Source organism: Herpailurus yagouaroundi, unplaced genomic scaffold (assembly GCF_014898765.1).
Source record: "Herpailurus yagouaroundi ecotype Mexico unplaced genomic scaffold, PumYag 100, whole genome shotgun sequence".
NCBI classification, from domain to species: Eukaryota; Metazoa; Chordata; class Mammalia; order Carnivora; family Felidae; genus Herpailurus; species Herpailurus yagouaroundi.
The window spans coordinates 47,851,534-47,879,066 of NW_024412391.1; the positions used below are offsets into that span (position 1 = coordinate 47,851,534).

The window sequence follows — 27,533 nt, forward strand, 5'->3', positions numbered from 1 at the left end:
AAATATTTCTTGTATGGATGTGAGGGCTATCTGGCTGTGACATCTTTCACCCCATTGATCACTAGCGTTGGTTTGGCTGATCTGGCTGGCTAGGCGGGTGTTCGTTTCCTCCTTCACTACTTCATGTGTGTTCCTCACAAAGCTGTGTGCTCTGTCAAAGAGGGTGACCTTCCCCAATGAAGGAGTATAGTTCTTCTGTCAAAGGTATACAAGTAGCTGTGCTCCACTGCTAGAACCCCCAAACAAGCTCTCAAGGTCCATTTATAGGCGAACAGGGTAGTCAAAATTCCAAGATTCCAGACACATCCAAATGAGGTGCTGCATGTGGCAGTCTGCCTTTCTTAAAAAAAGGAAGGAAGGAAGGAAGGAAGGAAGGAAGGAAGGAAGGAAGGAAGGAAAAAGATAAAATTTTCCTGTATGAAATTTTTACAGCAGATTGGAGATAGAAGAATAAAGAGGATATCAGTAGAATTATCCAATCCAAGAAACACAGAGAAAAAAGATTGAAGGAAAAGGAACAGAGCTTCTAGGATCAGTGGGAAAATATCAGTCTTACATATGTGTAATTAGAGTCCCAGAAGAGGAGAGTGACAATGGTAGGAAGCCTATTTGAAGATACAATGGGTGAGATTTTCTCAAATTTGATCAAAAACATTGATTTATTGATCTAGGAAACTCAGCTAGCCCTGAACAGGATAAATTCAAAGAAAAACACACATAAGCTTATCGTAGCTAAACTGCTGAAAACCAAAAATAAAGAGAAATCTTGATAGTAGTCCATTTCAGATGTTCCATGGCATACACATGTTAGAAGATTCACTGGAACTCACAGGACTCAGAAGGAGTTATACTTACTATGCTCTGTTACAATGAAAGTATATAAAGCTGGATTAGGTAAAGGAAAAAGATGTATCAGCTAGAATCAAGAGGAAACCAGGCACAAGCTTTCAAAGTCCTCCCTCATGGTGGTCTTATGGGAGACACGTTTTCCTCCTGCACAGAGCTCTAGCAACATATATGAAGTGTTTATGTCCAACTCACCAAAACTGACCCAAAAAGAAATAGAAAATTTTAAACAGCTCTACATCTATTAAATAAATTGAATTCTTTCAGTAGGCAATAATGTTTTAGATAGGTCACAGAAAATACTAACCATGAAAGAAAAAAAAAAAACATATTGGACTTCATCACAATAAAACCTTCTGCTATTTGAAAAATACCATTAAGAAAACAAAAAGGCAAGTCACAAATTAGGAGAAAATGTTTGCAAAATAAATATTAATTCAGAACACATTAAGAACACTTACAACTCAATAAGAAGACTTATAACCTGATTAACAATGGGCAAACAACCTAAAGAAACACTTCACAAAAGAAGATACATGAATGGTCAATAGGTACATGAAAAGGTATTTAATGTTAGTCATCAGAGAACTATAAATTGAAACCATGAAATACTACTACATACTAGAATGGTTAAACTAGAATGGTTAAAATTTTAAAACCAAATGTTGATGAGGATTAGAGATAAGATTGAAAATCTTACAGATTGTTGCTGGAAGTGTAAAATGGCTGCTGCTGTTGTTGTGTATGTGTACATAAAGTTAAAACAGGAGATTAGGAAAAGAAGATGGCGGCATAGGAGGGCGCTGGGCTCACCTTGTCCTGCTGATCACTTAGATTCCACCCACACCTGCCTAAATAACCCAGAAAACCACCAGAAGACTAGCAGAATGGACTCTCTGGAGCCAAGTGTAGACAAGAGGCCCACAGAAGAGGGTAGGAAGGGTAGAGAGGTGGTGCATGCTACACGGACTGGTGGGGGGGAGCTGGGGCAGTGGAGGGGCAGCCCACTAGGCAAGGCAGAGCTCCTGAAGTCTGGCTTGCAAAAGCAGAGGGGCAGACTCCATGAGTTTTGACAGCCAGTGGGACTTAACATCTGGAATGTTAAAAGTCAACAGCTCTGCTCGGAGAGCAGGAGGGCGAGAGGACACTGGGAGGGAGAGTTGTTGAGTCCCGGAAGACAGAACTCAGCTCAGGACAAAGGCGCTGGTAAGCACCATCTCCCTCTCCCATCCCCCAGCTGTAATCCCAAAGGGAACCAGTTCCCATCACCGAACTTGCTTGCACCATGCAAACACCCAACACTGTGCTTATGTGGATCCATCCCTGCGATGGGTCTGCCTCCCTCTCGATGCTGCAGGGCCCCTCCCACAGGGGACCACCAATGGCAAAGTGAGTTAAGCCTGCCCCTACTGCCCCTGTGCACCTTGCAGATCCACTCTGGCTAATATGCCAGATCCCATCGAAGCAGCAACACAAGCCTGGCAGTGTGCAAGTAGCCCGGACAGGGGCCATACCACTCCACAGTGAGTCCTGCCCCTGGGAGAGGGGAAGATAAGGTACACACCAGTCTGACTGTGGCCCCAGCGGTGGGCTGGGGACAGGCATCAGGTCTGACTGTGGCCCTGCCCACCAACCCAAGTTACTCCAGACAGCACAGGGGAAGTGCCCTGAAGTTTGGCACCACCCCAGGGGCTACCCAAAATGACGAAACGGAAGAACTCTCCTCAAGAGAAACTCCAGGAAGTAGTGACAGCTAACAAATTGATCAAAAACGATTTAAGCAATATAATGGAATAAGAATTTAGAATAATAATCATAAAATTAATCGCTGGGCTTGAAAAAAGTATAGAGGACAGCAGAGAATCTATTGCTACAGAGATCAAGGGACTAAGAAATAGTCATGAGGAGCTAAAAAATGCTATAATGATGTGCAAAATAAAATGGAGGCGACCACATCTCGGATTGGAGAGGCAGAGGAGAGAATAGGTGAATTAGAAGATAAAATTATGGAAAAAGAGGAAGCTGAGAAAAAAAGAGATAAAAAAACCCCAGGAGTATGGGGGGAGAATTAGAGAACGAAGTGATGCAATCAAACGGAACAATATCCGTATAATAGGAATTCCAGAAGAGGAAGAGAGGGAGAAAGGGGTTGAAGGTGTACTTGAACAAATCATAGCTGAGAACTTCCCTGATCTGGGGAAGGAAAAAGGCATTGAAATCCAAGAGGCACAGAGAACTCCCTTCAGACGTAACTTAAATCGATCTTCTGCACGACATATCATAGTGCAACTGGCAAAATACAAGGATAAAGAGAAAATTCTGAAAGCAGCTAGGGATAAATATGCTCTAACTTATAAAGGGAGACCGATAAGACTAGTAGCAGACCTATCTACTGGAACTTGGCAGTCCAGAAAGGAATGGCAGGAAATCTTCGATGTGATGAACAGAAAAAATATGCAGCTGAGATTCCTTTATCCAGCAAGTGTGTCATTCAGAATAGGAGAGATAAAGGTCTTCCCAAACAAACAAAAACTGAAGGAATTCATCACCACTAAACCAACCCTACAAGAGATCCTAAGGGGGATTCTGTGAGTGAAATGTTGCAAGGACCACAAAGTACCAGAGGCATCACTACAAGCATGAAACCTACAGACATCACAATGACTCTAAACCCATACTTTTCTATAATAACACTGAATGTAAATGGACAAAATGCTCCAACCAAAAGACATAGGGTATCAGAATGGATCAAAAAACAAGACCCATCTATTTACTGTCTACAAGAGACTCATTTTAGACCTGAGGACACCTTCAGATTGAAAGTGAGGGGATGGAGAACTATCTATCATGCTACTTACTGGAAGTCAAAAGAAAGCTGTAGTAGCCATACTTATATCAGACAAACTAGACTTTAAATTAGAGGCTGTAACAAGAGATGAAGAAGGACATTATATAATAATTACAGGGTCTATCCATCAGGAAGAGCTAACAATTATAAATATGCACCCAATAGGGGAGCCCCCAAATATATAAAACAATTACTCCCAAACATAAGCAACCTAATTGATAAGAATGTGGTAATTGCAGGGGACTTTAATACTCCACTTACAACAATGGATAGATCATCTAGACACAAGATCAATAAAGAAACAAGGGCCCTGAATGATACATTGGACCAGATGGACTTGACAGATATATTTAGAACTCTGTATCCCAAAGCCACAGAATATACTTTCTTCTCGAGTGCACATGGAACATTCTCCAAGATAGATCACATACTGGGTCACAAAACAGCCCTTCATAAGTATAAAAGAATTGAGATCATACCATGCATACTTTCAGATCACAATGCTATGAAGTTTGAAATCAACGACAGGAAAATGTCTGGAAAACCTCCAAAAGCATGGAGGTTAAAGAACTAAATTCATTACTAAAGAACCCATTCATTACTAAATGGGTTTAGTACCATTACTAAACCCATTCTAAATGGGTTTAGAACCCATTACTTCATGGGTTAAAGAACCCATTCATTACTAAAGAATGAATGGGTCAACCAGGCAATTAGAGAAGAAATTAAAAAAATACATGGAAACAAATGAAAATGAAAATACAACAATCCAAACACTTTGGGATGCAGTGAAGGCAGTCCTGAGAGGAAAAAACATTGCAATCCAGGCCTATCTCAAGAAACAAGAAAAATTCCAAATACAAAATCTAACAGCACACCTAAAGGAAATAGAAGCAGAACAGCAAAGACACCCCAAACCCAGCAGAAGAGAAATAATAAAGATCAGAGCAGAAATAAACAATATAGAATCTAAAAAAACTGTAGAGCAGATTAATGAAACCAAGAGTTGGTTTTTTGAAAAAAATAAACAAAATTGATAAACCTCTAGCCAGGCTTCTCAAAAAGAAAAGGGAGATGACCCAAATAGATAAAATCATGATTGAAAATGGAATTATTACAACCAATCCTCAGAAATACAAGCAATTATCAGGGAATACTATGAAAAATTATATGCCAACAAACTGGACAACCTGAAAGAAATGGACAAATTCCTAAACACCCACACACTTCCAAAACTCAAAGAGGAAGAAATAGAAAACTTGAACAGGCCCATAACTAGCGAAGAAATTGAATCAGTTATCAAAAATCTCATAATCTTGAGAGATACTACCTATCCTTCTCAAGGTGTTCCAAAAAATAGAAAGGGAAGGAAAGCTTCCAGACTCATTCTTTGAAGCCAGCATTACTTTGATTCCTAAACCAGACAGAGACCCAGCAGAAAAAGAGAACTACAGGCCAATATCCCCGATGAATATGGACGTAAAAATTCTCAACAAGATACTAGCAAATCGAATTCAACAGCATATAAAAGGAATTACTCACCATGATCAAGTGGGATTCACTCCTGGGCTGCAGGGCTGGTTCAACATTTGCAAATCAATCAATGTGATACATCATATTAATAAAAGAAAAGATAAGAACCATATGATCCTGTCTATCGATGCAGAAAAAGCATTTGACAAAATTTAACATCCTTTCTTAATAAAAACCCTCGAGAAAGTCGGGATAGAAGGAACATACTTAAAGATCATAAAAGCCATTTATGAAAAGCCCACAGCTAACATCATCCTCAATGGGGAAAAACTGAGAGCTTTTTCCCTGAGATCAGGAACACGACAGGGATGTCCACTCTCACCGCTGTTGTTTAACATAGTGTTGGAAGTTCTAGCATCAGCAATCAGACCACAAAAGGAAATCAAAGGCATCAAAATTGGCAATGATGATGTCAAGCTTTCACTTTTTGCAGATGACATGATATTATACATGGAAAACCCGATAGACTCCACCAAAAGTCTGCTAGAACTGGTCCAGGAATTCAGCAAAGTTGCAGGATACAAAAATCAAGGTACAGACGTCACTTGCATTCTTATACACTAATAATGAAGCAACAGAAAGACATAGAAACTGATCCCATTCACAATTGCACGAAGAAGCATAAAATACCTTGGAATAAACCTAACCAAAGATGTAAAAGATCTTTATGCTGAAAACTATAGAAAGCTTGTGAAGAAAATTGAAGAAGACATAAAGAAATGGAAAAACATTCCATGCTCATGGATTGGAAGAATGAATATTGTTAAAATGTCAATACTACCCAAAGCTATCTACACATTCAGTGCAATCCCAATCAAAATTGCACCAGCATTTTTCTCAAAGCTAGAACAAGCAATCCTAAAATTTGTATGGCACCACAAAAGACCCTGAATAGCCAAAGTAATTTTGGAGAAGAAGACCAAAGTGGGAGGCATCAGAATCCCAGACTTTAGCCTCTACTACAAAGCTGTCATCATCAAGACAGTATGGTATTGGCACAAAACAGATACATAGACCAATGGAATAGAATAGAAACCCCAGAATTAGACCCACAGACGTATGGCCAACTAATCTTTGACAAAGCAGGAAAGAATATCCAATGGAAAAAAGACAATCTAACAAATGGTGCTGGGAGAACTGGACAGCAACATGCAGAAAGATAAAACTATACCACTTTCTTACACCATTCACAATAATAAACTCAAAATGGATAAAGGACCTGAATGTGAGACAGAAAACCATCAAATTCCTAGAGGAGAAAGCAGGAAAAAAACCTCTCTGACCTCAGCCGCAGCGATTTCTTCCTTGACACATCCCCAAAGGCAAGGGAATTAAAAGCAAAAATGAACTATTGGGACCTCATGAAGATAAAAAGCTTCTGCACTGCAAAGGAAACAATCAGCAAAACTAAAAGGCAACCAACAGAATGGGAAAAGATATTTGCAAATGACATATTGGACAAAGGGCTAGTATCCAAAATCTATAAAGAACTCACCAAACTCTACAACTGAATAACAAATAATCCAGTGAAGAAATGGGCAGAAAACATGAATAGACACTTCTTTAAAAAAGACATCCAGATGACCAACAGTTACATGAAAAGATGCTCAATGTCGCTCCTCATCAGGAAAATAAAAATCAAAACCTCACTGAGATATCACCTCATGCCAGTCAGAGGGGCTAAAGTGAACAAATCAGGAGACTATAGATGCTGGTGAGGATGTGCACTATTGGTGGGAATGCAAACTGGTGCAGTTGCTCTGGAAAACAGTGTGGAGGTTCCTCAAAAAATTAAAAATAGATCTGCCCTATGACCCAGCAATAGCACTGCTAGGAATTTACCCAAGGGATACAGGAGTGCTGATGCATAGGGGCACTTGTACCCCAATGTTTATAGCAGCACTTCCAACAACAGCCAAATTATGGAAAGAGCCTAAATGTCCATCAACTGATGAATGGATAAAGAAATTGTGGTTTATACACACTGTGGGATACTACATGGCAATGAGAAAGAATGAAATATGGCCTTTTGTAGCAATGTGGATGGAACTGGAGAGTGTTATGCTAAGTGAAATAAGTCAGGCAGAGAAAGACAGATACCATATGTTTACACTCCTATGTGGATCCTGAAACACTTAACAGAAGACCATGGGGGAGGGGAAGGAAAAAAAAGAAATAAAAAAAGGTTAGAGAGGGAGGGAGCCAAAGCATAAGAGACTCTTCAAAACTGAGAACAAACTGAGGGTTGATGGGGGGGTGCAAGGGAGGGGAGGGTGGGTGAGGGGTATTGAGGAGGGCACCTGTTGGGATGAGCACTGGGTGTTGTATGGAAACCAATTTGACAATAAATTTCATATTAAAAAAAATAATTAAAAAAAAGAAAAAAAATTAAAATATATTGTTATTACATGACCTAGCAATTCTACTCATAGGTGTTTTAGCAAGATAAATAAAAATGTGCCCATAAGATTTGTATACAAATTGTTCCAGTTGCTATTGCTGCATAACCATCCCAAATTTAGTAGCATGGATAAAGCCATTTTATCATGCTTATGGATTCTATAGTTAAGGATTTGAGAAAAGACAGGTAAGATGACTTTTCTGTTTTGTCTATGTTTATGGCCTTAGCTGAGAGGGCTCAAAGGCTAGGGGTGACTGGGGGCTGGAATTATCTGAAGACTCGTGTGCTCATAGGTCTGCTGGTTGATGCTGACTATTAGTGGGGAGTCAGTAAGATTGTCAATGGAGAACTCCTACATGTGGCCTCTCCATATTAGTCCTTGGGCATTTTCATAATACAGTGGATAGGTTTTGAGAATGATGGTCCGACAGAGAATCAAGTGGAAGCTATATCACCTCTGTGACCTAGCCATGGTAACAAGCTTACCTACATTGAAAGGGAGGTTACATTGATTGCACTTCTTGATGAGACAGATGTGTCCAAGTTATCTTGTAAGGAGATTGTGTTGTGGTCATCGTCAGATAGTAGTCTGCCAGGTGAATGTGTATAGCAGCTTGATTCATAATAGGTCCAAACTAGAGGTAATCTGTATGTCAATCAACAGGTAAACAGGTAAATACATTGTGGTATGTTCATAAAAGTTAGCAATAAGAAAGAACAAGCTATTGATATACTCAACAGCGTTAATAAATTTCAAAAACATTATGCTGAGAAGATGAAGCCAGAAACACACGTACATAATATATGACTCCATTTATATGAAGCTCTTGTGCAGACTGAAATAATCTATAGTGATAGAAATCAAATCAGTAGTTGCCTGAGATAGGGGATTGGAGGATTGTCTGGAAAGGTTGGATATATAGAATTGAACATTTAAAATGTGTACATTTTATTGTATATAAATTGTACCTCAAAGTTGATTTTTAAAAACTAAAAAAAAAAAAAAATAGTAAGGGCAGATAGAAATTAGAAACAAGCATACAACTCTTTTGAGAAGTTTTAATGTAAAACTGGAACAGGAAATGTGAAGATAGCTAAAGAGGAAATGAGGTTAAGAGCTTTTTGGGGTGAATGAATTAGTAGCGAGGGACAAATTTAATTAGGAAGAGACGGAGACTTGTTAAAGTGATTTTGTTAGGTAGGTAAGAGAGGATAATTGTAGTGCATTATTCAAAGGATTGGCCTCAAATAGGTTCATGGACAATTCATTTATAGTTACCAGAAGGGAAGATGGAGTGTATAGATACAGATGCTTTAGATATGTAGACATTTGTGAATATGTGGTAATTTTCTTGTGATTGTTCAGTGAAGTAGGAATTAAGATTTTCAGCCAAGAGAATGGGGAGAAGGTTTTGGGTTTTGAGTATCAGATACAATACATGAAACAAGCAGGAGAGTGGGAAAGTGAGTAGACTATAGGGGAACTCTGCATGATTGCCAGGTAGCCTTAAGGGCATGCTTAAGGTTCTTGGTCATAACTTTTAAGTGTTGTTTTAGTCATTTTCTCCACTTTGTTCAGCTGAGTGGTGCTGACATGGACCATGTAGAGAGTTGGATTTTACCAGGGCTGTATTTTTCCAGAGGAATAAACAATTAAAGGCAAAAGAGCTGAGAAAGTATATTCAAAATGGTGATTAGAATTGACTAATAATTTAAATGGGCAAGGAGAGAAAGAATATTGGGATATGACATTATGTCCGGTACAGTCAAAAGGTTTTGGGGTTTGAGTGCATAAAAGGTGTGCTGAAAAGATATGAGAGATCAAAGTGGGTAATGAGAAGGACTAGAGCAGTAGCTCCCAAAGGATCATTTGGGGATCTCTTGGGAGTCCCTAAGACCCTTTCATGTAGTCTACAAGCTTAAAACTATTTTCATAATAATAGTAGGGCTTCTATTTGTCTTTTTCATTCCCATTGATAAATAAACAGTGGTTCTTTCCAGAGGCTACATGGTAAGTGATGACTAATGGGATGCTTATGTGTTCTTGTTTTTTAAAAATTTCTGTTTTGTTTTTAAATATAGTAAATATCAATAGATATTAACCTACATAAATAAACAACTTTTTCAGAGCCTCAATAATTTTTAAAAATAATTTTATGAACAATTTTAGATTTATAGAAAAGTTACAAAGATAGTATAGAGTATTCCCAAATATCACACACCCAGCTTCAGTTTCTCTCTTTTTTTTAATTTAATTTTTTATTTTTAAAAATTAGCATATAGTGCAACAATGATTTCAGGAGTAGATTCCTTAGTGCCCCTTACCCATTTAGCCCATCCCCCCTCCCACAACCCCTCCAGTAACCCTCAGTTTGTTCTCCATATTTATGAGTCTCTTCTGTTTTGTCCCCCTCCCTGTTTTTATTAGTTTTGTTTCCCTTCCCTTATGTTCATCTGTTTTGTCTCTTACAGTCCTCATATGAGTGAAGTCATATGATTTTTGTCTTTCTCTGACTGAGTCATTTCACTTAGCATAATACCCTGTAGTTCCATCCACGTAGTTGCAAATGTCAAGATTTCATTCTTTTTGATTGGTGAGTAATACTCCATAGTATATATATACCACATCTTCTTTATCCATTCATCCATCGATGGACTTTGGGCTCTTTCCATACTTTGGGTATTGTTGATAATGCTGCTATAAACATGGGGGTGCATGTGTCCCTTCGAAACAGCACACCTGTATCATGTGGATAAATGCCTAGTAGTGCAATTGCTGGGTCATAGGGTAGTTTTATTTTTATTCAGTTTCTCTTAATGTCATTTTAGGATTGTACATTTGTCATTACTATTACATTTCTATTAACTAAATTCCAGACTTTATTGGGATCTCATCAGTTTTTTCATCATTGTCCTTTTTCTGTTCTAGGATCTGTTCCAGGATACCATATTGTATTTAGTTGTCATGTCACCTTAGTCTCTCTGGTCTCTAAGAGTTTCCTGGTCTTTTTTGTTTTTTTATGACCTTGTTACCTTTGAGGAGTACAGATTGGAAATTTTGTAGAACATCCCTTAAATTGAGTTTTCTCTAATGTTTTTCTCATTATTATATTGGGTTTATGGGTTTTTGGAAAGAATACCACAGTGGTTAAGTGCCCTTCTCATCATATCATATCAGGGGTGCGTGATATTCACATGACATCATGGTTGAGGTTAATCTTGATCAAGTCAGTGTTTGACAGATTTCTCTTATAAAGTTACTATTTTTCCCCTTTCTATATCCTATTCTTTGGAAACAAATCACTATATACAACACATTCTCAATAGGGAGGCAGGGAGTAAACTCCTCCTGGATATATCATTTGGAATTCTTATGAAAGGAAGCCTTGTCTCTTGCTCTCTAAATTTTATATATTTATGTATGTATGTCTTGTCTTTCCATATGGATTCATGTATGCTTATTTTATACTTTGGGTAATAATTCAGTACTAAGTTATTTGTTTCATTGCTGAAATTGTTCCAGCTTTGGCCATTGGATATTCCTTTAGGTTGGCCCAATATTTTGAAGTGTAAAATGGCTCTGACCAAATGTTTGAGAATAGCTCATCTAGGTTATGATCATAGGATTGAGTAGCTGAGGCAGGGAAGAAGACAGTGTTGTTGGAGATTTTTAGGGATTAAGAGTTCAGGGTGTGAGAAAATAATCACCAAGAATTTAAGTCTGAGTAGTTTGAAAGAGGGACAGTGAGTCAGAGCTAAGGTCATTTACAAATGAAGGGGAGGGATAGTGGTGGGTTTGATTGATAGATGGCAGCTACAGGAGTTTCAGGGTAATGTTGGGTGGATATTTTAAAAAGAGAGAGGGAGAATGATCTGGAATGATAATAAGGAGGAAGAAGGACACTTATTTTACCTCTAGGCCCAGTGGTTTCTTCCAGGGCTACATGAGGAAAAGCAGCCACTCTGAGAAGATCACAGGGAAAGCAGTGTCTTTGGAGAAGAACCAGGCTTCGTGTTAGAATAAGAAGAAAGAGACATACAGAGAATTGTTGAAGATGTGAGGATTTGGCTGCTAACAGATTGTTAATTTCAGAAGGCACAGTGAAAGAACCTCTTTCCAGAATTAAGATGGGATGGGAGATGGCGGTAAAACAGAGTGTACAAGAGTTATAAACCTTAGTGTGTGAAGGCAGAGTGTAACCTGGGGGTGGTAGCTTCTTGTGATTCCCAATTTAAACAGGAATCAGGGATGAAGGGAATAATGACTTTGGTTTTGGTAGACCAGAGGCAGATAGGGGTGGTGAGGCTGTGAAAGTTTCAAGGATAAGGAGGTATTTTGAGACCTCTCTTTTGAGTTCTACAGAAGAAGGGTCAAGTTTTACTTGAGCTTGCATGCCTGTGAAACACGTGAGGATACAGATGAACTCAGGTATGCAGTTGAGGTCTCCCATTTGATCTCTTGTCAAGTGGAAGATAAGAGGTCTGGCTATTTGGTGTTACTATTGTATAATATACACACAGAAAAATGTGCAAATCAGTGTTAAGCTTGGTGAATTTTCACTAAATGAAAATTTAGTAACTGGCCCCTACATCAAGAAGCAGAATATTACTAGAACCCAAGAAATAACTCCCTCAGGGGAACCATTATCCTAACTTTTTTTTTTTTTTTTAAATTTACATCCAAGTTAGTTAGCATATAGTGCAACAATGATTTCAGAGGTAGATTCCTTAATGCCCCTTACCCATTTAGCCCATCCCCCCTCCCACAACCCCTCCAGCAATCCTCTGTTTGTTCTCCATATGTAAGAGTCTCTTATGTTTTGTCCCCCTCCCTGTTTTTATATTATTTTTGCTTCCCTTCCCTTGGGTTCATCTGTTCTGTGTCTTAAAGTCCTCATATGAGTGAAGTCATATGATTTTTGTCTTTCTCTGACTAATTTTGCTTAGCATAATACCCTGTAGTTCCATCCACGTAGTTGCAAATGGCAAGATTTCATTCTTTTTGATTGCCGAGTAATACTCCATTGTATATATATACCACGCCTTTTTTATCCATTCATCCATCGATGGACATTGGGCTCTTTCCATACTTTCGCTATTGTTGATAGTGCTGCTATAAACATTGGAGTGCATGTGCCCCTTCAAAACAGCATACCTGTACCCCTTGGATAAATACCTAGTAGTGCGATTGCTGAATCATAGGGTAGTTCTATTTTTAGTTTTTTGAGGAACCTCCATACTGTTTTCCAGAGTGCATTATCCTAACTTTTAACACAATCAATTAGTTTTGCCTGTTTTTGAAGTGTATGCAAATGTAGTTACAGAGCATGTACTCTTTCATCTGCCTTCTTTTCCCCAACATTGTGACACATATAATTAGTTTTCTTATTGTCATTGTTGTATAGAACTCCATGTGGTATATTTATCCATTCTACTCTTGATGAACATTTGGTTTGTTTCCAGTTTTTAACTGTTTACAAAAACTGCTGCTCTGAGAATTCCTAACTAAGCACATCTTTCAGAAAACGTATATCCACATTTCTCTAGGGTATATTTTTATGAGTGGAATTGTTGGTCTGTGGAAGATGCATTTGTTCAAGTTCAGAAGATATTGTCAAAGAGTTTTCCAAGATATTGTACCAATTTATATCCATACCAGCTCTTATGAATATTCTGTTTGCTCCATATCTTTTTTCAACACTTGGGATTTTTGTTTTTCATTCTAGCCACACTTGCAAGTGTGTGTGTGTGTGTGTGTGTGTGTGTGTGTGTGTGTGTGTGTTGAACACCTTTCATACGTTAGGTTTTTCATTTGGGTAACTGTTATGCTTGTTTTTCCTATTGGATTATCTGCCTTTTTCTTACTAATTTGAGTTCTGTATATGAGACTTCTGTTAGATATATGAAATGCAAATATCATCTCCCACCCTTTGGCTTTGTCTTTTCATTCTCTTAGTGGTAACTTGATGAACAGAAGTTCTTCCCTTCCCCCCATCCCCAAACCCCACCAGCTTTATTGAAGTGTGATTGACAAATAAAAGGTGTATGTATTTAAGGTATCAATATTTTGATATGCCACAATCAAGCTAATTAATATATCCATTACCTCACTTAGTTATCTTTGTGTGTGTGTGTGTGGTGAGAGCACTTAAGAGCTACTCTCTCAGCAGATTTCAAATATACATTTTCAACTGTAGTTACCATGCTGTATGTACATTAGATCCCCAGGACTTATCTTGTGACTGAAAATGTACATCTTTTGACCAACATCTCCCCATTGCCCCCACCTCCGTAGCCCCTGGATACCATCATTTTACTCTCTGTTAACTATGAGTTTGACTTTTTAAGCCTTTACATATAAGTGAAATATTGGAGTATTTATCTTTCTGTGCCTGATTTATTTCACCTAGCATAATGTCCTCCAGGTTCACCCATTTTGTCACAAATGGCAGGATTGCCTTTTTAAGGCTGAATAGTATTTCATTGTGCACTGCATTTTCTTTATTCATTCATTTGTTGACAAACAGAAGTTCTTAATTTAATGAAGTCCAATTTATTTTTTTAATTGCTTTATGAACAGTGCTTTTGTGCTGCTTGTTTAAGAAACCTTTGCCTACTCTAAGGTTATGAATGTATTCTCTTATGTTTTTCTCCAAATGCTTTTTGTTTTACCTTTTTCACTTAAATCTAAGATCCAACTGGAACTGATTTTTGCATGTGGTATGAACTACTAGGTCATGGTTCTCCATATGTATGTGTGTGTGTGTATATATATATATATATATATATATATATATATGGAATGAAACAGGGTGGCCAGAAAAATATTATAATTATATAATATAACATATATATAATTATATAATTATATAATATTATATATGTTGTATTATTTAATATATATATATTTTTCCTGGCCACCCTGTTTCATTCCATTGATTCTTTTTGGCCCTTTTTGATAATACACACTGGCTTAACTACTATAATGTTTGTTAAATTTTCTAGTAAACCTTGATGTTTAGAAGTTCAAGTCCTGTAGCTCTGTTGTTCTTCAAGATTGCTTGAGTATTCTTGATAGTCAAATCCCTCTTGATTCCTTTCAACCTTTTAAAAATTAATTTTAACTAGGGAGTTGTTTTGAATTTTTGTAAAAATTTCACCTCCCCAATTCTCTGTAATTTGATGTAACATCGTTTTATTTGTGATAATTTTCTATCTTAATTTACTAAGTAAACAATGAATCAATACAAAAGAAAACATGTCTATTTAAATTTACTTTCCTTCATTTTGCTTCACAAATAAGTATAATGTAACAAGATAAAAATAAAAATACAGAAATAAAATAAGGATAAGAGTATAATGTAAAACGACAGATAAGATTAATTCAGGCCTGCTTTTTTGTATACAGAGTTAGGGCAGAAACTGTAACTCCCATTTTATTAGAGTCAAAGCAAAGAGGATCAGTTATGAGATTCACAGTATCCATATGTAAAAGCAAACCAGTTACCCTAAAGGAGAGTTTTTCCTAGTCGTAAAAACTGAAGATGTGAATTTTCTCCTTTTTTGGATTTTAAAGGTGATAACATGTGAGATAGCAGTGTTTTGGGTAACATTTGGGACACAATTCCAAAGCCCAATTTATCTGAATGGACAGTTCTATAAAATCAGTAATATGGTACAAATTTTGCATAGTATTTAAAGCCTTATTGCCAGGTACTGTAATAAGTGCTTTTATTTGCATTTTTCATTTAATCATAACCCTTGACTGTAGGTGCTATGGTTATCTGTATTTCACAGATGAAAAAATTAAGGTAAATAACTTGCCTAAGGTTCTACTACAAATAAGTAATAGAATCAAGATTAAGTTTTGGGCAATTATACCTCTATTTCTACTACATGATTATGCTGATAAAAATTAAGTCTCATGCAGGATTTGTGCCTGAATTAGGGGTTTAGGAAATTCAGATAGAGCTAAGATTTTCCTCAAGAAACAGTTTCTAGGTCTACATTCATATAGATGGGTGAAAAAAACAACATTGTATTTTCACAGCAATTTTGCTTGAGCTAAATTTGTTTTGCATGTTCTTTAGCTTCTTTTTTCCCCTTATTTTTACTTAACTAAATCCCAATCTGAATAACTATTGTTGAATGTGATCATTATCTTGAATATTATCACTTTGACTCTTGTTTTATGAGTATTAAGCTTTCAGGGAGCCAATTGGCTTGCCTAAATAGATCGTAAAGAATCAAAATATAAGCAAATTAAATTACTAAACTGCTTTGTACAAAGTCAGTTTTGTAGCATGTCTTTTTATATTTTTGCAGTTTTAAATTATTTTCTGAAATTTTCTTAAGATGCATGATATTTTGGAATTATTTCGTTGAAACTGGGGGAAAGTATTCAGTATGTTTTGCAGCTGGCATTCCTAAAGGCTGAATGAACATTGCAGAGCCAATTTAATTATGTTGTGATATTTATACTTTTGTTATAATTCTTGCATTTGAATACTTGTTTGTGCACATTGTTTTGAAGTGAGCCTACTAATTTATGTTTGAATCTGCCTTAATTTCACAAAGAAGAAGTAACACAATTTTATAGGATTAGTTCTATTCATAGTAATCTAAAAATAAAATATATTACAAATTTTAACATTTTCTATGTTAACTTCCAGGTTGGAGGTCTAGAACAGATGTGGAAAGATGTTCACTTCAGAGAAAGGGGTTGTGGAGGAATGGTTGTCAGAGTTTAAGGTAATATTTACTGTCTCAATATAATAATTATACTCCAAAGAAGTTTTGTCTGGGGTTTAAATCACAGTGGCTTTTTAAAAATATATTTTATTTTACTTTTTGTAATTTTTATTCTTTTTAATGACTGAAAGGCTAAATATCTATGGAAGCAGAAATATGTTCCAACAAATCTTAATAGGGAATTATTTATACATAGTAGTTTTTTCTAGGAAATCAATTCCTTTTTTTCTCCCAAGTGGTTAAAAGATTTTGTTTTCTCCTTTTCACAGCAACACCACAAAGAATGGTTAAAGTTTCTGATTATTAATGTTACCCTTTCTAACCACCATCAAAAATTCAATGTTTAAATGTTTCTCCCAGTTTAGAGGGCAAAGGGAGTGGGCATAATCAACAATGAGGAGAAGATGGAAAGATATTTGCCCACCTTTCTAACAATGGATTCTTCTCTAGCTGGTTAACTTTTGTTTTCTTGTCTTATGAAGTTTTCTCTATAATTGCTAAAATTGTGTTCTTTAACCAGTTAATTACCTTCTCTTTGTCCTCTGGGTCTTGTTACACATAATTACATGAACTTCATGATCATGAACCAGAGGAATGAAGAGTTTTTAATGCAACTATCAATTTTTTGTCTAGCCTAATGAGCCCACCACTTTCTGGGACAGATGTATTGTCTGACAAAGTCAGACTTAATTGGCTTGTTTCAGTGAAGGAGACTGCAACAGGCACTATATGGCCAACTTACCAAACAGAGGAAAAGACAAAATTATTATAGTATTTGGAGGAAGGGTGAAATTCAGATGAAAAATTAAAAAAAAAATTTTTTTTTAATGTTTATTTATTTTTGAGAGAGACAGAGAGAGGGAGAGAGCAGGAACAGGGGAGGAGCAGAGAGAGGGGAGACACAGAATCTGAAACAGGCTCCAGGCTCTTAGCTGTCAGCACGGAGTCTGACACGCGGCTTGAACTCACAAACCGTGAGATCGTGACCTGAGCTGAAGTCGGACATTTAACTCACTGAGCCACCCAGGGGCCCCTAGATGAAATTTAAATGGAGTAGTATTTTGATGGGCTTAACACAAAGCAGAGCTGTGTGTAATGGAGTTAAAATCTGGTATGGACTTCAGAGTGGACCCAGGATCATGTTGTCTTGGAAACTACACAGTTAACATCCATATGGAATGTTGTGTTCAGAAACCCCTTATATGAAGCTCTGCATCTTGACTAGAAATCAAGCCTGCTTCTCTGTTTCAAGGTGACTTAGATCCTTCAGGAAAGAGTGGATGTTTCATTCTTACTGATATATGTTTAAACAGCAAAGTTTTTGATATCTATGATTTTAGATAACAAGGCTTCTCAGTGAATAAGGATATAGCTAGTCACTCAAAAAAGGGAGGTTGTTATGACACTTTAGCTGCAGTGTGTCCTTGAGAGAAGTGGTGTTTCCTGTTAATTTTGCAGCTGGTCTTATCAGTCATTATTATCTCATCCTGACAAATGTCTGGGCAGATTTTTACCTTGTAATTTATTATAGTCATGAGTTGAGTATCCTTCTACAGATCCCCTAAATCATCATAACGTGAGGTAGAATCTTATAAAAGTGCACTGTATATAGTGCCTTCTGCATATTTTAATAATTTGATTACATTTTGTATGTGCTTTTTCCCCCTGCATATGTTGTTTTTGTGAGTAAGTATTCAAGGTTTTAAGCTTTTTTTGCTTTAGGAGTATTTAATTTGGTTCATTATACCATGATTTTTTTTTTGACAGTTGATGGAAATTGTCAAATTTAAAAGTTGAGTACTATTAAGGATTCTTATGTTTGATAATGAAGTCAAATTTGCAAAAGCAGATATAGCCAGTTAGCCATTTTTTAATATGGAAGTTGTGGAAAGAGGGCCTGTTAAAGGATGGTATAGGGGAGGGGTCAACTGTTAAGGCAAGTAATTGAAAATCATGACTGATTCCTTACCTTCCTGCCTGTTTGTTTATTCCCTTCCCCTCCTGGCTTGGATACATAGCACCCTAGTGAGTGTAGCAGTAAGGTAAAGGGGCAGTGCAGCAGTATGGGCAACACTATGCCCTAGTGCTTGAAGAAGTGGGTAGCTAGGGTGGAGGGTTGCAGAGGTGACATGTAGAAGACTCAACCAGAGGGTTACATTGGTAGGTTGGTTACTCTGAGTAAATAAATAAATATATGGAGGATAATGGGAGTTAGGTTTCTCAGTGTCTGAGAAAGGAATTAGAAACATGGAATGGGGAATGGCAAGAAAGAACCTTAAGGTGTTAGATTGGAATTGTAAGAATCAGTATGACTCATGGATCTAAATATGTATGTGATATCATTATACATGTATATCCGTATGTAAATGCATACATATATTTCCCAGGTTTGTTCACTGGGAGGGCTGAGAAACAATGACAGTTACACCCCAGTAGTAATGAGTATACTATGCACCCAGATCTTATTTTCTAAGTACCATTTTCCACTAAAAGAAAGTAGGATGTGAATAAAGTATTATCTAAATAATATTTTATCTATATAGTGTATTAGTGAGTAGTGCTATTTTATCAAAATTTTTATAAGTTTAATTCAAGGATAAAGAAACTTTTCCATTGGAAGGATGGGAGTAAAATCCTGGGCCCTATGAATTAAAAAGTAATTTAATTTAATTTTCTTCTAACCCCCAAGGTTAAATTTACCCAATTTCCAGTCAATTTAACTCAGTCAATGTTTTAAATTATTGTCAAGTCTGTATTATAGCTAGTTAAGAAGACATTTTCTGTTTCTTGGTTAATTTGGTAAGCATTCCTGAAAATTATTTTGAATGTTATTCTGAATTGTGTTCATGTATGTTGAATTCAGCTCTGTTTATGTTTAATGAAGAGATTAAGGTTATCAGGCAAAATCAGCAGCATATTAAAGGTAATAAAAGGTAGAAAAGTACTTGAGAACGTATCTCTTAAAAGTATTTTGTCTTTTGAAACGATTTGTAATGTTAATTACATATTTTGGTTAAAATAAGAAAGGAAGTTTGGATGTGCACATATATATATATAGAGAGAGAGAGGGAGAGGGAGAGGGAGAGGCAAAGAGAGAGGGAGAGAATGAGAGGGAAAAGGAGGGGGGTATTGAGGGAGAGAAGGGGTTGGAGGAGAAAGCCTTTGCTTGGTTGTTGAATTTAATAACCATGGTACTATTAAAGCTAAGATCATCAGATTGATAAAGTAGTACAAAGCGCATTGGGCTGAGAAGTCAGAAACCGTTTGATCTAATCATAATTATTCTGCTGTGTTGTTTTATGATGTTGGAAAAATCACATAACTTTTTTGGGTTTCAATATCCTCATCAGAAAAAGTGAGTGGGTGGTCTGTGAAGATGATTTTAGTTTTACGTTGTTCCATGGTCACAGTTTGAACTCCCAACCTAACTTCATTCACTATGCTCTCAAATGCACAAAGACAACACAATTTGTTGTGTGAAAAAAAAATTTTTTTTTGCCTTTGGAAAAACTTTTCAGTATATACTCTAGCTATAGGCCCTCATTAGTATTCTCTTTATATACCAACAAAGTGATTCGATTTGAGACTTCATTATTTTAATATTTTCTGAATCATTCAGTTTTTATCTTTTCAAAGATTGATTTGTAAAGTGTTAACTTTCAGATTATATTGTGTTTTCCTTAATGCTATGTGTAGATTTATCTAGCAGAATTCTAGACTGCTAATTTTTCAATTTTCTGGTAGTCACTGAATCTCAAAATCTAGTCTTATGTGTAATGTTGTTGAACAGAGTTGTTTTATTTATTGGCTCTCCATCCATCTGTCTATCTTCATTAATTCTCTTCTACCCAACCCATATCACCTCCTTACGTTTTTAAAAAGCCATCTGCCAAATGATACTTTAGTATGAAACATCTGTCTTCTTCAACTTTTGCCAAGACTAATTTCCCATTACTTTTTTTTTTTTGTCTTCTGACAAAAATTCTGCCTTCTGAAAAGTGAGAAAACTTAGCTGGTATTTAAGAAGGCCGGTACCTTTGAACTAGTACAGTGCAAGAAAATTCAAAGGTTTGCTATAGTAGTACTTAAGTCCACTAGGCATGGTTAGATCTTAAGTTTTTCAAAACACTGTTTATAAACACAGAAATTATATTTTCTCCCCTTCTATAGACAAAAGTAGCTTTTCCCACATTCACAAAATGAAATAACGACAGACTTGTGCACTAAGTTTTAGAAGACACTTCCTCTCATTTAGCAGCACAGTGTCCTGGGTCCAGGATATTTTCTGGAGTTTGTCTCTTCAGAGAAGAACTATCCTTTTGTCTTTGGCTGTTTCACAGACAATGTTTTATTTCATGAAGGTTAATTGGTACATAAATTGAAAATTATAATGAACATTTTTAATGAATGTTCCAGTTTTAGCCTAAATAGTATATGTAACATTATAATAATCTTTCTATTTACTAATCATTTTTAAAATTTATATTTCAATTCACTCCATTTTAGATTTTATAGTTAGACATACACATCTATATAATAGTGTATTTTATATATATAGTTCAGGTTCATTTCCATTCAGGGGGTTAGAAATCTGTTATTTATAGGGATGCCTGGGTGGCTCATTCGTTTAAGCATCTGACTTCTGCTCAGGTCAGGATCTCATGGTTAATGGGTTCAGCCCCACACTTGGCTCTGCGCTGACAGTTCAGAGCCTGGAGCCTACTTTGGATTCTGTGTCTCCCTCTTTCTCTGCCCTCCCCCGCTCACACTCTGTCTCTCTCAAAAATGAATAAACATATTTAAAAAACTTAAAAAAAAAGAAATCTGTTGTTTATTTGACCGTTACTCCCTTTTATATAAATTCCCCTAGTGTAAGGTTACTCTTGATCAAATAACGGAAATGGAATGTTGCCTGGAGATCTTTTGTTACTTGCTTTTGAAATATTGAAGAATGCCCTAATCTCCTCTTTATGTAAGCAATTGCAGTGAAACTTTCTTTTTTTACTCTGGAGAATGGTGGAAGGTTTCCAGACAGTTCATATTTACTTACTGTTCTGGTAAACAAAACTATCTTATTGAATTAAAAAAAGAATCTATTCATTTATATATCTTAAGATGTAATGTGACCTATTTTTAAAGAATCTACTGAAGTGTAAATAGTGGCAGTGTTTATTCTCATTTTGTTCATCTATACTAAATCCCTTCAGCGGAGGTTTGAGTATGAGGCCTTGTGCTGAGTGCTGTGGATGGAGAGATAATAAGATAGTTTTTGCCCTTAAGGAACTCATGGTAAAGTAAAAATGAATCATATATCCTTAGTACAAACATTTATGCTGTTTAATTTTCAGTGTGTGTTTATGCACATGTACATGTATATGCACTAATCATAACTTTTAAATTATTAAATACTAGGAGATGGGACAAATAAGAAATAGTATATACCGTGGAATGACTATTAGCAATATCCTGAGACACTGTATCTACTGCAAGATTAATATTTGTTGACTGATTAATTGAGGTAATTTGCATGAGAAAAAATAATGACTTGGAGACAGATATTAAGGAAGAGGTATACTCTAGAAGGGTAGGTTTTTGTCATTTGTTATAATGAAGTGTTTTGTTTTTGTTTTGTTTTGTTTTTTTCAGATTTCCCTAGTACTTTTACCCCAAACCGTCTGATACTGGAGTTTGATCTCTTCCCATTCCTCTCTGGTCATGGTGTCCTTTCTGAATGGGTGGTACTGGCAAGCTGTAATTAGTGGCCCATATTTTATTTTATTTTTATTTTATTTTTTTAATGTTTTTATTTATTTTTGAGACAGAGAGAGACAGAGCGTGAGCAGGGGAGGGGCAGAGAGAGAGGGAGACACAGGATCCCAAGCAGGCTCCAGGATCTGAGCTGTCAGCACAGAGCCCGACGCGGGGCTCGAACCCACGGACTGCGAGATCACGACCTGAGCCGAAGTCGGATGCTTAACTGACTGAGCCACCCAGGCGCCCCTAGTTATCCATATTTTAAATGGCATTAGGAAAATTAGTTTGCTGGTAGTATGGCTATCTTTTTCACCAGTTCTGAGAAGAAAATTTGCCCCCAACTCTGTTAATTGAACAGCCTTATCTAAGTTAACAGTCACCATATGTAACTCAGGAGTTACTTTGGTAACTGTGATAATCTGTGGCTTTAAGGTTTGAAACATTAGATCCATATACAACGTGTTTATTAAGAGGTAGGATCAATACCACTAATGAGATTTTGAATTTATATGATACTACAAAACATATATCTCTAGCTTTACATATGTTTTGTATTCTCATTTCTAACCCCAAACTGTTCAATCAAAGATGAAGTGTTAATGTTAATTTTTATCCTTGTTGATGACAAGAAAATTAAATATGTTTTTTGTTGAGATATATTTCACATAACATAAAATTCATTGTTTTAGGCTGAAAATATAGTGGTTTTTAGTATAGTCACAATGTTATGCAACTAACACCAGCATCTAATTCCACCACCCCAAAAGGAAATTCCATACCTGTCAGTCACTCCAAATCTCCCCCACCCCCCAACCTCTGGTAACAAGTAATGTACTTTCTATTTATGGATTTGCCTATTATAAAAATAAATTTTTTTTTAATTTGTTTAGACACTACCAGAAACATCTTTATCAAATTATGCCACAAATTTGAAAGACAAGAGTTCTTTAGTTTCATCTCTGTATAAAGTTATCCAGGAGCCACAAAGTGAGGTAAGTACTCTTATAGTTTATTGTGCTTGTAGTATTCAATTGATTGATTTTTAATTTTTTATTGTGAAATATCACATATATATAAAAGAATTAGAAAAAGTATATGTTTAAATAACTTTAATATATATTATGGATTGTTTATCTGATTACATTTGGGAAGTGGTGTAGAGGGGATGAGAGTAGAATACGGTATTTTCAAAAAAATGGTTGAATAATAAAAAAAAAAGAACTATAATAAAATGAACTTCACTGTACCATCCCCTAGGCCAAGAAGTAGATTATTACTATATTCTAAAAGCCATCTCTGAATATGTTCCTCCTCTTCTTTCTATCTATCTATCTATCTATCTATCTATCTATCTATCTATCTATCTTGCTAGAGGTAGCCTAGAAAGTCAGCGTCATTATATGTCTTTGTTCATTCAGCAAATATTTGTATGCTCACTATAAACCAGCTTTAATGTTAGGCAATAGAAAATCAAAGAGTAGTAACACATGGTCTTTATCTTGAAAGAGGAAAAGGAGAGAAAATAAGTAAATACATGCTTTCAAGGGAATGCTTAGATGCATATGCATAAGTTTTCCAGATATGTAATGTGAAAGGACATTCTAAGCTGTTGGAATAGTATATGGAGGGCTGAGAAAATGCAAAACACTCAAGGAATGGCAAGCAGTTTTGTCTGGCTGATGTTTCTCTGTGCTTTCTTCTTTTCTCTTGCCCCCACCCAACGCCCCCATTTCCTTCTCTTTTTTTAGAAAGAAAATTTAGCTTGAAGGTGGTAAAATGATTTATACTTCAGATTCTAGTGCTTGTAAATCCCACCATTCATAATAGAATAGAAAAGGATTGGAAGTAGTGTGGACAATAAAAGGCATGGCATTTGGAAAATAGCAAATAGGCTAATGCAATAGTAAACAAGAGAATAAGACTGGTGGTACTGAACTGAAGCTGGAAAGATTGGTTTAGGTCGTAACCATGGTGAGCCTTGAACTCCATCATAAGCAATTTAGACTTTTGTACTGAAGGTATGACTTGATCAGATTATTGTTTCAGGAAGGTGGCTATGTGGAGGATAGATAGGAGAATGGAAAAATTGAAAGCAAGACTAGGGTACTAGGATAATAGCCTAGGAGGAAGCTATTGAGAACGGAAAGAGGTGGAATAGAGGAGAGGGATACGAGGAATGTAATTCTTTTTGTACACAAGTTTGGTAGATGACATGGCAGCTCTGACACCACTAGTCTTATTACTTGATGGTAAAATAACTTATACCCTGGAGTCCAGTCCTATGTGGATCTATGTGCCTTTTGGATTAACCTTCCAAAACTAGAGCCTGTTGTTATTTGAGTAGTTAACCTCTTCAGGAAGGAGGTCTGGAAAACCCAGCTTCTACTGATTATGCTATAAAGTGCATCACGACTGTTATGTGCAAAAGACAAGACTAGGGGTGAAATTGACAAACCCCAAACTTGTCCTGGAAAAACTGAATAGAATAATCACATTTTGCTTGTTCTTTCCTTTTCGCCAAAGCTCTTTAATTTGTATAACATGTATAGGTAGCTTGTTTTCTTGAAGGGTTTTAGTTTTCAAAGTATTTCGGTGGATGCTATTTTAAGGTTTTCCATGTGTAAGAATTATTTCACCAAACAGAGTAAGTATAGGTATAGCTTTATTATTTTTTTAATAAATGAAATCTTGTTTCTAATTTACTGCTTTATATTTTGAAATTACCCTGTGATGAATGTTGATTTAACCAGGCTATGTTGGATATAGTTTGTAAGGTAAATTTCTGATAGACTAGTTTGCTTCATAGCATTTCTTTTATTCAAAGTAAATACAACTCTTATGGTTCAGAGCAGTATTTGTGGTGAAGGACCAGTTTTTAAAAAAATTTCAGTCTGTTGCAGACTAATAAGTGTACCTAGTGCACATGATTAACATGAAACTCACATCATATGTGAGGTACCACATAAACTTGATAACCCCTAACTGATCTATACTATATCCTGTTAAGTAAGTTTGCTGATCACCAACTTGGATGGTGAAGCAATATCAAGTTGCTATAAAAGTCTCTTAATGTTTCCTCTCAATTTCTGTATTTACATTGTTTCCTCTCAATTACTGATAACATTTGTGGCTGGTCTTCAGTCCATGGGCCATGCTTTTAGAATCACTAATTTAGGAGATTTTGCATTTAAGTTTGTTTTATGTTTTTAGCCAGATTTATGTGGTGAAGATAGTGTGTATTCTGTATTCTTAAAACCCAACTCAATCTTAAAAAAATATATTTAGAAGGGCTTCTAAAATATAACAGTGTAATCTATTTGAACATCATAACCCTCCTTTTTCTCTTTAGAATATTTTGTATCCTAATTTGGAAATAGTCCCAAAATGTTGATATCATTCATTGTCTTTTGGCATTTTTGAAATTTGGAACATTGGTTTGGGTGTTATTTGAAGTTTAGCAAATTTGGTATTTGGATTTTAGTAATAGTACTTTTTCATTATTTAGTTTAATTCTTTAAGTATTTTTTGAACCCATAAATGTTCCAGAAATCACTTAGAAATGTAGCAGTGAACAAAATGGACTAAATTCTTTTTTTTAAGTTTATTTATTTTGAGAGAGAGAGAGAGAGAGAGAGAGAGAGAGAGAGAGAGAGAACACATGCGTAAGTGGGGGAGGGGCAGAGAGAGAGAGGGAGAGAGAGAATCCCAAACAGACCTTGCACTGTCAGCTCAGAGTCCAACGCAGGGCAGGGCCCATTCCCCTGCAATGTGAGATCATGACCTGAGCTGAGATCAAGAGTCCTACGCTTAACCAACTAACTAAGCCACCCAGGTGCCCCAAAATAGACTAAGTTCTTGACCTTCTGCATAAGAACTTTTAGGTGAGATAGACGTTATACAAATACCTAAATGTATAATACAGTGTCAATTAGTGATAAAATTATGAAGATAAAGTGGAGTAGGTAAAGTATGTGTTGAGACTCAGGAGCTCTTGGTTGAATCAGGTCTGAATGAATTAGGGGGAGAACATAAAAACTAGGGGCAAGAATTTTCCAGGAGAGGGAATAGTAAATGCAAAGACCCTGAGATAGGAATATGTGTTATATTCAAGAAATTGTAGAAGCAGTTTATGGGTACAATGCAGTTTGCTTGACTGGTGTATGTATCTATCTAATCTATCTATTTCTTTAAAGTGGGCTTGAACTCAGCAACACTGAGATCAAGACCTGAGCTGAGATCAAGAGTCAGACACTTAACCGACTGAGCCACCCAGGAGCCCCTTGACTGATCCTTTTAATTGCTGTAACTTTAAGAAAGGCATAGGGGCGCCTGGTTGGCTCCATCGGTTAAGCGTCCGACTTCAACTCAGGTCACTATCTCACGGTCCGGGTCCATGAGTTTGAGCCCCGCGTCGGGCTCTGGGCTGAGGGCTCAGAGCCTGGAGCCTGCTTCAGATTCTGTGTTTCCCTCTCTCTCTGCCTCTCCCCTGTTCATGCTCTGTCTCTCTCTGTCTCAAAAATAAATAAACGTTAAAAAAAAAAAAAAAAAGAAAGGCATATGATTAGAGGCTAACAGAGCTCAAGTCTGTTATGAAGCCAGCTGTTTTTTGAAAGAGTCACATAAAGTCTGGTGTTCTAGGCATAGGGAGCCCAGAGTATGGAGAGATCAGTTCAGTGGCTATTGGCACCTGAATAGTGGTGTCCTTCCAACTTCTATATTTTTTCCTACCTATGTGCCTCATTAATAGTTCAATGTAAAAAATGTACAAGATTTTCTTGTAAATATACCCAAACTTAACTCTTTCCTAACTTCTATCCCTGCTTTAGTCATTCAAAGGCATTTTTTTTTCGTATTTAAAATAAATGTTTACTTATTTTGAGAGAGAGGGAGGGGGAGCACAGGCATGAGCGGAGGAGGGGCAGAGGGAGAGAGAGGGAAAGAGAGAGAGAGGGAGAGAGGGAGAGAGAGAGAGAGAGAGAGAGAGTCCCAAGCAGACTGTGCTGTGAGCTCAGAACCCAATGTGGGGCTCAGTCCCATGAACTGTGAGATCATGACCTGAGCTGAAATCAAGAGTCAGATGCTTAACCTACTGAGCCACCCAGAGGCATTTTTATGTCACATTTCTATTACCATTAGAGGGACTCCTGGGTGGTTCAGTCAGTTAAGCATATGACTCTTGATCTCAGCTCAGGTCTTGATCTCAGGGTCAAGAGTTCAAGCCCCGTGTTAGGGCTCCACACTGGGTGTGGAACCTACAAAGAAAGAAAGAAGGAAAGAAAGAAAGAAAGAAAGAAAGAAAGAAAGAAAGAAAGAAAGAAAAAGAAGGGAGGGAGGGAGGGAGGGAGGAGGGAGGAAGAAAGAAAGAAAGAAAGAAAGAAAGAAAGAAAGAAAGAAAGAAAG

General features: G+C 36.6%; 1 protein-coding gene across 2 annotated transcripts in view; it reads left to right on the forward strand.

The window, feature by feature from the left end:
* HYCC1 (hyccin PI4KA lipid kinase complex subunit 1) overlaps positions 1 to 27,533 on the forward strand; it is a 101,959-nt gene that overhangs the window by 34,628 nt on the left and 39,798 nt on the right. For both annotated transcript variants that reach the window (XM_040472452.1, XM_040472451.1), the window contains exons 2-3: positions 16,301 to 16,379; positions 23,024 to 23,125. In XM_040472452.1, coding sequence (XP_040328386.1) covers positions 16,329 to 16,379; positions 23,024 to 23,125 — 153 coding nt within the window. In that variant the 5' untranslated portion in view covers positions 16,301 to 16,328. The remainder of the gene's footprint in view (positions 1 to 16,300; positions 16,380 to 23,023; positions 23,126 to 27,533) is intronic.